This window comes from Arachis hypogaea, chromosome 14 (assembly GCF_003086295.3).
Source record: "Arachis hypogaea cultivar Tifrunner chromosome 14, arahy.Tifrunner.gnm2.J5K5, whole genome shotgun sequence".
Taxonomy (NCBI): Eukaryota; Viridiplantae; Streptophyta; class Magnoliopsida; order Fabales; family Fabaceae; genus Arachis; species Arachis hypogaea.
The window spans coordinates 8271114-8283722 of record NC_092049.1 but is presented as its reverse complement, the minus strand read 5'-3'; the positions used below and the strand labels follow the sequence as shown (position 1 = coordinate 8283722).

Sequence of the window (12609 nt, the reverse complement as noted above, 5' to 3'; positions counted from 1 at the left end):
TATCATGTTTCGCAACGTGTTCGACGCCCTGGGCCTACGAGATGCTGATCTAAAGACGCACCAGCACGGTGTTGTAGGTTTGGGCGACCACTTCATCAAACCAGATGGGATAATTTCCCTACCAATATCTGTAGGATCAGGGCAGGGGCGAAGGTCGGTAATGGCCGAGTTCGTGGTTCTACGAGACTCTACAGCCTACAATGTCATCCTAGGGAGAAAGACTATCAACGACCTCGGAGCAGTGATCAGCACAAAGATGTTGATAATGAAGTTCGTCGCTGACGACGGATCCGTGGGATCCATAAAAGGAGACCTGGAAATGGCAGTCGCTTGCGACAATGCCAGCCTCTCCTTAAGGAAGAAATCTAAAGAGGCATCGGGGGTGTTCCTTGCCGACTTGGACGCTAGAGTCAGCGACAAGCCGAGACCCGAGCCGGAAGGGAACTTAGAGAGGTTCAGAGTCGGGGACACGGAGGAGAAGTTCACCTTCGTGAACAGAAACCTCCCACACGACTTGAAGGAACCTCTAATGGAAATGATAAGGGCCAACGGCGACCTATTTGCATGGACGCCAACCGACATGCCGGGGATAAACCCCCAACTCATGTTACAAGGTAATGCCGTTCGGCCTGAAGAACGCTGGGGCAACGTACCAAAGGCTAATGAACAAGATATTTAGCGACCTCATAAGAAAAACGGTAGAGGTGTATGTAGATGATATCCTCGCAAAGACCACCTGGCCTAAGAACCTCATAAGCGACCTGGGAAATGTGTTCTCTTCCCTCCAACGACACGGCATGAGGCTCAACCCACTCAAATGCGCATTTGCCATGGAAGCGGGAAAGTTCCTAGGGTTCATGATAACCCAAAGAAAGGTCGAAGCCAACGCGGAAAAGTGCCAAGCGATACTCCAAATGAAGAGTCCGGGCTGCGTTAAGGATGTTCAGAGGCTGTCGGGCAGACTCACCGCCTTATCCCGTTTTCTTGGAGCATCGGCTGCTAGGGCGCTACCATTTTTCAATCTTATGAAAAAAAGGATAGTGTTTGAATGGACCCCGGCTTGTGAGGAAGCATTTAAACATTTCAAAGAGATCCTCGCCACACCACCCGTGCTCGGGAAGTCCAAAGTCGGAGAACCGCTCTACCTGTACCTGGCCATAACGGATGAAGCGCTGGCGGCAGTTCTGGTATGGGAAGAAGGGAAGGTTCAACAACCAATTTACTTCGTGAGTAAAGCACTGCAAGGAGCAGAATTGAGATACAGCAAATTAGAGAAGCTGGCTCTAGCACTGCTAACTTCCTCCCGAAGACTACGGCAATACTTCCAGGGTCACCAAGTGGTCGTGAGAACGGACCAGGGAATCCGCCAAGTGCTCCAAAAACCTGACTTAGCGGGAAGAATGAGCCCCGATATGCGATCAAGGCACAAGCAATGGCGGACTTCTTGGTAGAAGTAGCGGGGGACCCGACCGAGGAAGCGGGCATATGGTGGAGGCTCCATGTGGACGGGGACTCCAACCAAACGTCCGGAGGTGCCGGGATCATCTTGGAAAGTTCTGCTGGGGTCATATACGAACAATCAATCAAGTTCGAGTTTCCCGTATCGAACAACCAAGCGGAATATGAGGCCCTTCTAGGCGGCTTGATCTTAGCTCGGAAAGTCGGGGCTACGAGGCTGGAAGTATGCAGCGACTCACAGGTCGTGACCTCGCAAGTAAATGAAAGCTACCAAGCCAGAGACTCGCTATTGCAAAAGTACTTGGATAAGGTCAAAGAGCTGAGCAAACAGTTTGAGGAGGTCGCGGTCCAACACGTTCTAAGGGAAAGGAACACACGGGCAGACCTCCTATCCAAGCTAGCGAGCACGAAACCAGGAGCCGGCAACCGGTCCCTCATTCAAGGCATGATAAAAGAACCAGCAGTTGCCCTCCACCTGACAAAGATAAGCCCCTCCTGGATGGACCCCATCACTGATTACCAAGAAAATGGCAAACTCCCTTAAGATGAGAAGGAAGCTAAAGCGTTGAGAAGAGAGGCAGCCAAATATGCGATCATACAGGGCCAACTGTTCAAAAAGGGACTTAGCCAACCCTTGCTGAAGTGCCTGCATCCCGACCAGACGGACTACGTGCTAAGAGAAGTCCATGAGGGGTGCTGTGGCCACCACATCGGGGGCAAAGGTCTAGCAAGAAAGCTCATCCGAGCTGGATATTACTGGCCATCGATGATGACGGACTCCAAAGAGTTCGTAAGGAAATGCGTTAAGTGCCAAGAGAACGCCAACTTCCACAAAGCACCGGCAACCGAACTAAGCCTATTGACGTCCTCCCGACCTTTTGCACAATGGGGAGTCGACCTCTTGGGACCTTTCCCAGTTAGTCCGGGGCAAGTTAAATATCTCGTAGTTGCCATCGACTACTACACCAAATGGATAGAGGCTGAACCGCTGGCCAGTATATCCTCATCCAATTGTCGAAAGTTCATGTGGAGACAGCATAGTTGTCAGAACCGAACCGGTGATCGAACCGGTCAGGTCACTGGGTCACTGGGTCATTGGTTCAACCGGTGGGTCACTGGTTGAACCGATAGAACCGGTCGTACGTAAATAAAAAATAAAAAATAGTAAAAAATTGAATAAAGTGACAATTAGGACCTTAAAATTTTCGACTTCAGATTAATTAGCCCTTGAAAAAAAAAAATAAAGTACCAATTTGGTCCTTCAAGATAGTAAATGATGAACACATTATGTCCCTCTATTAATTTATCATGTGAAATTTAGTAGTAATGCTTATATGTCCCTACTAATTAGTCCTAAGTCGAAATCTTCGAAGATCTACTAACTCAATACTCTAAAAAATTTAAAATAAATATCTTTACTAACATTTTAATATGTAAATGTAAATATTAAAATATTTTATACTTATTTTAATAATTCTATAAATTTTAAAGAATTAAAAAAATTGAGTATAAAACTAAAATTAAATTAAATAAATATAAAATAATTCAGTTGTGTATGTATATAATATATAGAATAATTAGCACATAGATTTACAAATGAAAGCACCAGCTTGGTGGCATTCCCTATTGAAGTCTAGCAAAGAGACATGGGTCACTGGGTCATTAGCTCAACCGGTGAGTCGCTAATTCACCCGGTTGATCCGGTCATAATTAAATAAAATTATAAAAATAAAATAAAATAAAAAATTAAAACTTAAAATATATGTTTTAATAAATATATTAATAACAATTAAATATCAATTTCTGGATATAATTTATGATGTAAAAAAGATAATAAATTAATTATTTGTATAAAATATTTTTTTAATTTAAAATAACACAAGAGAGAAAAAAAACATAACACAATAAAACTTGGTATTAATGTGAATTCATGTTTAAAAAAAATAAAAAATGAAATTCATTTAAAGTTAGTATATAATTATCTTTTGGTGTATATGTTAATGAGAAACGTGATGGCATAGTGGCATAAGAGGGGACCTTGTATGCAGTAGGTCCCCTGTTCCGAACCCTTCAGCAATGTTTTTTACCAATTTTGGGACATCGGAGCACCTTCCGTGGTTTGTGGCCCACGAGTGCATCCGTGGACTCGCACGGGTCAACAGCGGTTCAGACACGAACCGGTCGGTTTTCAACGGGTTTGACCACCGTTGACCGAGTCAATTGCGTGTTCGGTCCACAGCATCAATCGAATCGGCCAGACCACCGGTTCACCAGTTTTTCGGTCGAACCGGCTGGTTCAGTCCGGTTCTGATAACTATGGGAGACAGTGATAACCCGATTCGGCATCCCGGAAGTCGTCATCTCGGATAACGGGACGCAGTTCACCGATAAAAAGTGCGTTGAGTTCCTCACCAGTCTGGGCATAAAATAAAAATTCTCTTCGGTGGAGCATCCCCAGACGAACGGGCAAGTCGAGGCTGCAAATAAGGTCGTCTTGCTGGGCCTCAAGAAGCGGCTGGATAATAAAAAAGGTGCATGGGCCAACGAACTCGCCTCGGTCCTCTGGTCTTATCGTACAACCAAGCAGTCCTCCACGGGAGAAACCCCTTTCCGCCTGACGTATGCGGTGGACGCAATGATACCCGTAGAGATCGGCGAGCCGAGCCCATGACTACTTCTAAACGGAGCGGAAGAAGCTGTAGAGAATGACCTAGTAGACGAGGCAAGGGAGATGGCCCATTTGTTAGAAGTAGCACTAAAGCAAATAATGGCCCTGCGCTACAACACCAAAGTACTCAGGAGAGAGTTTGAACAAAACGACCTCATCCTGCGGCGCAACGACATCGGGCTCCCGACCCAGGGGGAAGGCAAGCTCGCGGCAAACTGGGAAGGCCCCTATAGGGTCAAAGAGGTAATTGGAAAAGGCGCCTACAAGCTGGAGAAGCTCGATGGCAAGGAAATCTCGAGAACCTGGAATGCAGGTAACCTAAGAAGGTTTTATTCTTAGCTCAAACACGCCGATTAGGTGATCTGACGAGCTCAGTGATTTACTTTCTTGAATACTTGTCATGGCAACAGACTTGTTTAGCTGTCGATTAATGTTTACTTGTCAAAATTAATGTTTATTCGTCAAAATTACTTTCCCATCTACTTTTCCCCATTTATGCATCCCACGACAACATGTTCCTTATAATGCATGATAAACGGGACAACGACACGGTGCCCCGAGACTGATCACCCCGGGAGCCAACTAAGTTAAAGCCAAAACAAACGGCTACAGCAACAGCAAAGCCACGACCTGGCTTCGCCAAGTTACCAACATAACGGTAAGCGAACACGAGCGACAAGCCTACGCCGACAAAACGGTAACAAAACAAAACAAAAATGCTACCAGATAAGCGAAGAAAAGTGATAATCACAAGTCGACCAAGTGACTATTAAAGTATAACAAAAGTAAGTTCCACAAAGTTCTACAACATAATCACAGATCCATACAAAAAGTACAAAGAGATCACATTTTGGGCATGTCGACAATCTTGCCATCCTTGATTGTTTTAAAGACCCCAATTGCCGATGTGTCAAAATCAGGAGCCACGATCTTCACCTGGGTCTTGAGAGCCTCCTCAGTCATCAGGATCGCGCTCATTCCCAGTTTCACGGTCTCTTTATGTTTCTTCCTAAGCTCCTCGACCTCAGCTTGAGCAGCCTTAGCCGACGAGACGGCCACATCACGTTCCTTCTCCAAATCGACCACCCGACCTTGCGCGGCATTGAGTTGGCTCTCCAAAGTCATCTCCCGCTCGGTTAGACGGGACACGGTGGCATCAGAGGTCTTCAGTTTTTCCTCGGCAGACTCGGCCTTCTCCTCGACAGCTTTAAGCTTCTCCTCCGTCTTGGACAGTTGCTCCCGAAGCGTCTCAACTTGAGTCTTGAATTTATTATTGGCCTTGATAGCAGATTCGAGCTTCCTGCGCAGCGACTGCATCCCCGACAACTCGAACTTGGCCTTCCGAGCTATCGTAGCACCGCGGAGAAGGGTACGGTACATCCACCTTGCCTGCCCCGCAAGCTCGGTGCCAAGGAAGTGATCCTCTGTGCCGGAAAGCAACTGCGAGTCTATAAAGGTCCCGGCATCGAAGTTCCGCTCCGTCACGGTGAGAGCTCCTTCAGGGCTGGAGGATGCTCTCTGCCTCTTGAGGGTAGGGACAATCTTCAAGTCGTCATCCTCGACTTGTTGAGCGGAGGACGAATGCCTGATGCCAGCCGTCTCCTCATGAATAGGAGAAGCGTGCGTCCCGTCAGAATTTTTGTCCGACATCTCGGTGTCACGAGGTGAAGGTACCGCCTAATCATCCTTACTCTCAGGGAGGATTTCTGGCTTCCTGTCAGCCTTTTCCTCATCGCTGTCCGCCAAGAATGTCTTGAACAAGCCCTCAAGCCCTGTCACCGAAGCAGACATCTCCACTGCAACAAATAAGTAAACAAGTTAGTCGTGAAACTGGCATAACCAAGTAAAGCAATAGAAATACAAAAATACAAGGCAAAGCAACTCACAAATATGATTCCTGGTGACCACCCGGTCACGCATAAGGAGATGGGGATTCACATGATTCCTCCCAAAAACAGCCAACAACACGTCGGCAATCTTTCTGTCCACAGCGGACATCCCTTTGTAAGTCACCTTGATAAATGTGTTGGACCCCACCCCGAAACTCCAGTACGTCGGGATAAGGCGTTCCCCCTCCAACGACAACCAGAAGGGATGGCGACCTTTGACCGGACGCACCTTAAAATACTTGTCTTTAAACCCATGATAATAGTCCTCGAACAAGCCGAAGATCCTCCGACCATGGGTAGATCGGAAGGACATGAACCCTTTCCTCGCCTTCCCCTCCTTGGAAGGATTCGTGAGGTTGAAGAAAAAAAGAAAAACGTCAACGGACACCGACAACTCTAGATATTCATACACCATCTCAAAACAGCGGATGGAAGCCCAACTATTCGGATGCAACTGAGACGGCACCACGGAGATCCGGTTAAGGAGCGCCATTTGAAAAGCAGAAAATGGAATACGAACCCCCACTTGGGTGAACATGTACTTATAGAACCAAATCCAATCGGCAACCCGGGGGGACTGGAAATTAAGCTCATATAGTCGTTCGTTGGGGGCAGGAACAAAGACGTCGTAGTTGGCCTCCTCGTCAGTCCCACCGCACAAGTACTCGGCTTGGCAGAACTCGGTTAACTCCTCCTCGCCCATCTGGTTCGGGGAGTCCTTCACGTCGGAAGTTACCCAAGCGTAGGGGTCGTAACCCGCGACGGAGGTGGAAGCTCGAGAAACGACGCGAGGCATACCTACAGTGGGGGTACCACTCGGTTAGTCTATGTGGTCGGAAGTCCGGAAAAAGCCCAGAAACTACATTTAGCCTATTCAATAACTAAGATCAAGCATGGCTAAAGCAGAAATCCAAGTAAAAACCTAAAAAGCTAACACCCTGGAATGGTAACCCCCTAACGCACCTACTTGACACTATGATCATCTAGCATGCAAATCAAACAAGCAACATGCATATAGGAGAAATGATAATGAAGATAAAACAAACATAAAGCAGAGAAAGAGGAGAAGAGTGCTTACCTGATTGACTATGATAACTGAGAGGAAAGCAGGAAGGGATGGATGCTCAAAAACACGAAGATCACAGTAGGGAATTCAGGAAGGAAGAAGGAGAATGCAAAGAAAATAGGAATGAAGATGAACAAGGAAATGGATTGAAAAATGGAGCGTAAAACTGACTAGAGGATTAAAAATATGACATGAAGCGCGAAAGGCAGGGGTAAAAAAGTCTTTACTCACATGGTTTAAAACAACCCATTATGAGCATTAAATGCCCGGCGCGAAGAACGAGGCGACGAACGGTTATTCGCATCAACAAAAAGACACGCGCGCAAAAGGCACGTCCTATCCACGAGCGGTCGACCTGGCGACGACATAAGGGAAAACATAACGCGCCACCAACAGCGTTCACGTCCATCGCTGACAGCTCCGCTACAGCTGTGTGAAGGAAGCTTCGAGGAAGGTGGGTCTGCCCTTGTGGGACCCACCTCTGACATGGTATATATGGGGAGGGTCCTACCCCTCCCCCAAGGTACGACATATATCATTCTCTCACTTTTTGCCTGCACACTCGATTGACTAGAGCGTCGGAGTGTCTTTGCAGGTGACACCCCCCTCTCCACGCGAAGAGCTCGGGAAGTCGGTTACACCTCCTCCAGTCCAGCAACCCAAGACCAGACGACTCCCCCCTTTTCATCAACCAAAGTATCAACCCGAACCGTCCGGTACCCGACCTACCGAATATATATATATATATATATAAACCATTTTCATTCATAAACATAGTACAATGATATTTACAAATGGCAGAAAAAGATATATTAAATCTACATCTAAATCATCACAATATTGTAAAGGAGTTAAAGGTTGAAAAGGTCAAAGAGTCGTTTAGGTGATTAGTTATAATGATAGCTCAACAATAAGCAGTCCAGTGGATGATCAGGTTACAATAAAAGAAATTGGGTTATAAAATTGGATCAGTGTAAACAGCAGAATCTAATTCAATGAGAACTGAAAAAATTCCATCTTAAATGAAAGACTTTGTTAGCAAGTAAAAGGTATGAAACAGGGAATTAATTTTTAAAGGTGAGCTAGAGAATTAATTAGAAGAGTTTTATAGAAGGGAGAAATCAATTCTGTTACATGAGAAATGTATTGTGAGATTATTTTTGAGGAGTTCATTCCTGACTCGTAAAGGGAATTAGCTTTCATGTTTTTTATTCCATCTATTTCCTTCTAGTAGTAATAAACTATTCAATTCTTCTTCTTCTACAATCTTACTCATTACATTCTGTACTATCATGCATTAGTCATTGTGTTGTTCTATTATTGGTGCTCTTGTTGAGAGGGAGCATGGCTTCCGATGAACTTTGACAGCAAGAAATTGTTGCTTTACAACAGAATCATGTGGAGGTTGCAAGTCACGTCTCCATGACAGAATCGCGCATGGATGGACTGGAGGGATCGATGAGAGAAATCCGAAGCATGCTGTCTGACGCACTTAAGTTGAAGCAGGTAGCCCCGATGATCTGTGATGAATGCTCTTTATACCATTGATACCAACAACAATTCTACCAACCTAGAGGTACAAAAGTTGATTTTACCCGTTTTTATGGTGATAGTAATGTGGATGAATGGATTTTTAAAGTGAAAGAGTATTTTGAATAGTTTGTTGTACCTGTGGAGATGAGACTTAAAATGATTTCCTTCTATTTGTCTAGAATTGTTTATGCTTGGTATCTTGGGGGTCAATAATAACATTGCATATACTTGGTAGTCCTTTCTCGATGTATTACTTGTCAGCTGCTAAAATTAAGATGAAGAGAGACAAGGGCCTCTATTACTATTGTGAGGAGAAGCGGTCACCAGGACATAAATATAAAACTTCTTGTTACTTGTTTATCAGAGAAAAAGAAATGCACGAGATCCCAAAAGAACCAGAACCTGAATTGATTCAAACCCCGGGAGCGGAGGCGCCGAGTGTAGTGGATGCTATGCAACCGGAAATTAGTTTCAATGCTATGGTAAGTCAATACCAGCCCACCATCTTTCGCGTGAAGGGCATGTATAATGAGCAGCCGGTTATGGTGTTGGTTGATGGGGGGAAGTTCCCATAATTTCGTGAAAGCAAGTGTGGTGGAGATATTCTACTTTCCGATTCAGTAAACCACGCCACTCCAGATTTTAGTAGGCAATGGAGATGTAATTGGTTGTAAGGCGTATTGCGAGAATATTCCCTTGATAATGTAGGGATACCAATTCTCCATTAGTACTTTTGTGTTGGATCTCCAAGGGGCAGATACAGTTCTCAGAGTTCAGTGGCTGATGTACCTAGGCTATGTCACCACACATTATGAATTGCCTACTATGGAATTTATGGTGAATAACGTCACTTCAAGCTACAAGGTGAACGGTTGCTATAAGGTGAACGGTTGCTTCAAGCTGACACTATGAGTAACAAAATTTTCAAAAGATGCTTTCATCGGAGGTTGTCACAACTCTCTACCATCTTAAGGTGGTAACGGAGGATAAAGAAGGAGACAGTGTAGCCAGAGCTATAACAAGTTTTAGAGGAGTTTGGAGGAGTTTTTGATGAACCAACCCAGCTGCCACCCAATCGAGACATAGACCCTACTATTACTTTAATGCGGGAGTCACAATTGGTGTGTGTTCAGCCTTATCGGTACCGTCATTTTCAGAAGGAGGAAATTAAATGTTTGATGACATAGATGCTCGGATAAGGGGTAATCTGGGAGAGTCAGAGTGCGTTTTTCAGCCCTATTTTACTAGTTAAGAAGAAGGACGGGAGCTGGAGATTTTGTATTGATTATAGAGCATTAAACGCTATTACAATTCGGGATAAGTTTTCTATTCCAACCATTGATGAGATGCTTCATGAACTCTTTGGTACGGAATACTTCTAAAATTGATTTGAGATTTGGTTACCATCAAATCCGAATGAATGAGAATTCGTTTCACATGATAGCTTTCTGCACTCACCAAGGGCATTATGAGTTTGTAGTTATCCCTTCGGTCTCACTAATGCCCCTTCAACCTTTCAGGCTACTATGAATAAGGTTTTTCAGCCTTATTTACAAAAGTTTGTTGTTATTTTCTTCGATTACATTCTTGTCTATAACAAGACTTGGGAGGACCACTTGTACTATATCGGGCTAATCCTAACTGTCCTATCCTAGCACCAGTTGTTTGCTAAGGGATCAAAGTGCCTTTTTGCTCAAAGACAATGGAGTATTCGGGCCATATCGTTGGGGCAGATGGTGTGAAAGTTGACCCATCTAAAATAGAAGCAATTCAAGTATGGCCAAAGGCAAATTCTTTCAAACAGCTTAGGGACTTTCTTGGACTAACATGGTATTATCGCAAGTTTGTGGCTAACTTTGCCCAAATTGCTCATCCTTTGACCGAGTTACTCAAGAAAAATAATTTTCATTGGGGCGAAGAGGCAGATAGAGCCTTCGAGCAGCTAAAAGCTGCCATGATTCATACCCCAGTACTAGCGTTACCAGATTTTTCTATGCCTTTTACGGTAGAGGCGGATGCGTCCCATAAAGGCATTGGTGCAGTATTAACGCAGAACGAACATCCCCTATCCTATTTTAGTAAGAAAATGAATCCAAAGAATGAGTCTTGCTTTGGCTTATATCAAGGAACTTTATGCAATTACGCAAACGGTGACCAAGTGGCACCACTATTTATTAGGGAAAAAATTTATTATAAAAACTGACCATCAGGGTTTAAAGGAACTCATGTCACATGTGATTTTGACACTAGAGCAACAATACTACGTGGCAAAGTTGTTGGGCTATGAGTTTGATATTGAATACAAGGTTGGCAGATTGAATCAGGTCACTGATTGCCCTCTCCCATCACCTTAATTTAGAGTCTCAATTTGTATTCCGCAGCCTCACTATGATTCAAACGGATCTGCTAGATTCTCTCAAAAGGACTAATGCTCACTACCCTACCATGGTATAGTTACATCAGCAACTTAAAGAGGGCAAGCTTAGCATAGATTCCAGGGAACGGGATGGACTTCTCCTATATCGGGAAAAGTTCTGGGTTTTTGACTATAATGGGTTACACAAATTACTCCAACATGATTTTCACAATTCAGTATGTGGGGGTCATGGTGGACTACTCAAAATGTATAAATTATTGGCGGATTTATTCTTTTGGTCTGGAATGCGGACTGCTATCTAAAAATTTGTTGAACAGTGCTGGGATTGTCAAGTTACCAAGTATGTTCCTGCACGCTCTTAGGGACTATTACAACCACTCCTAATGCCAAAACAGCTGTGGGTGGAGATCTCTCTTGATTTTATTGTGTAATTACCGAAATCTACTGGGTATACTACGATACTAGTGGTGGTGGACGGAGTTACTAAGGTAGAATATTTTACTGCTCTTAAACCTGGATTTACAGCGAGGGATGCAGCCAAGGCATTCATCAATTCGGTGGTCAAGTTACATGGATTTTCGGTCACTATGGTTTCGAATAGAGACCCTATTTTCCTAAGCAAGTTTAGGAAAAATTTGTTCGAGTTTAGTGGTACCTAGCTCAGCTACAGCACTGCCTATCATCCACATATTGATGCGGTTAGACTGAGGTAGTTAATCGCACATTGAAGCAATATCTCAAAGTCTTTATGCACTCTTACCCAAATCAATGGTCCTCTTTTCTCGCGTGGGTTGAACTCTGTTACAACAACTCTCACCACTCCTCCCTTAATATGTCACTACATGAGACACTCTTTGGGTTTTCGATGAGAACCTTGCACGGATACTGCCTGGGGGCCGCCACGATACTTGCCGTGGATGAATTTTTTATGGTGCGGGAAGCATTGTATCGGAAACTGTGTTATTCCCTTCAATGTGCGTAAGAAAAAATGAAGAATCAAGCAGATCAACACCGCTGGGAGAAAAGCTTTGAGATTGGGGATTGAGTTTTGTTGAAAATCTGGCTCTATCATCAGAAATTCCTAACCCACAATACCCACAACAGATTACAGAAACGTTTATACAGTCCATTCCAGATTACTCAGAAGATTGGGAAAGTAGCATACTGTTTGGCCTTGTCGACCGGCTGTGCCTTGCACCCGGTGTTCCATGTCGTGGTGTTGAAGTAGTTCAATGGGTAGCCTCCAGTGGAGCCAGTCACGGTGTCGGACCTCCCACCATCGCTGCAACTGCGTCCAGTCGCCATCCTCTATCATCGTTCTATGGCTTCTGATGAGGGTGTGTGAACTCAAGTCTTGGTGGATTGGGAAGGGGCTTCCAGGGATGAGACCACATGGGAAGACTTGAAGGAGTTGACGAAGTTGTTCCCTGAGGTCAACCTTGAGGACAAGGTTGTGTTGGAGGGTGGGCTAGTTGATAGCTCAACAATAAGCAGCCCAGTGGTTGATCAAGCTACAATAGAGAAAATTAAGCCAGCTCATGAAATTGGATCAGTGCAAACAGTAAAGGCCAAACCAATGAGAACCAGAAAAATTTCATCTTAAATGAAGGACTTTGTT

At 44.5% G+C, this 12609-nt stretch overlaps 1 protein-coding gene across 1 annotated transcript; it reads left to right on the top strand.

Moving 5' to 3' along the window:
• The first annotated feature begins 797 nt into the window (after positions 1-797).
• On the top strand, positions 798-2002 carry LOC112742176 (uncharacterized). Its single transcript, XM_025791420.1, has 2 exons — positions 798-1315; positions 1393-2002. Exons 1-2 carry the CDS (start codon positions 798-800, stop codon positions 2000-2002), a joined length of 1128 nt encoding a protein of 375 aa, XP_025647205.1.
• Positions 2003-12609: the final 10607 nt, after the last annotated feature.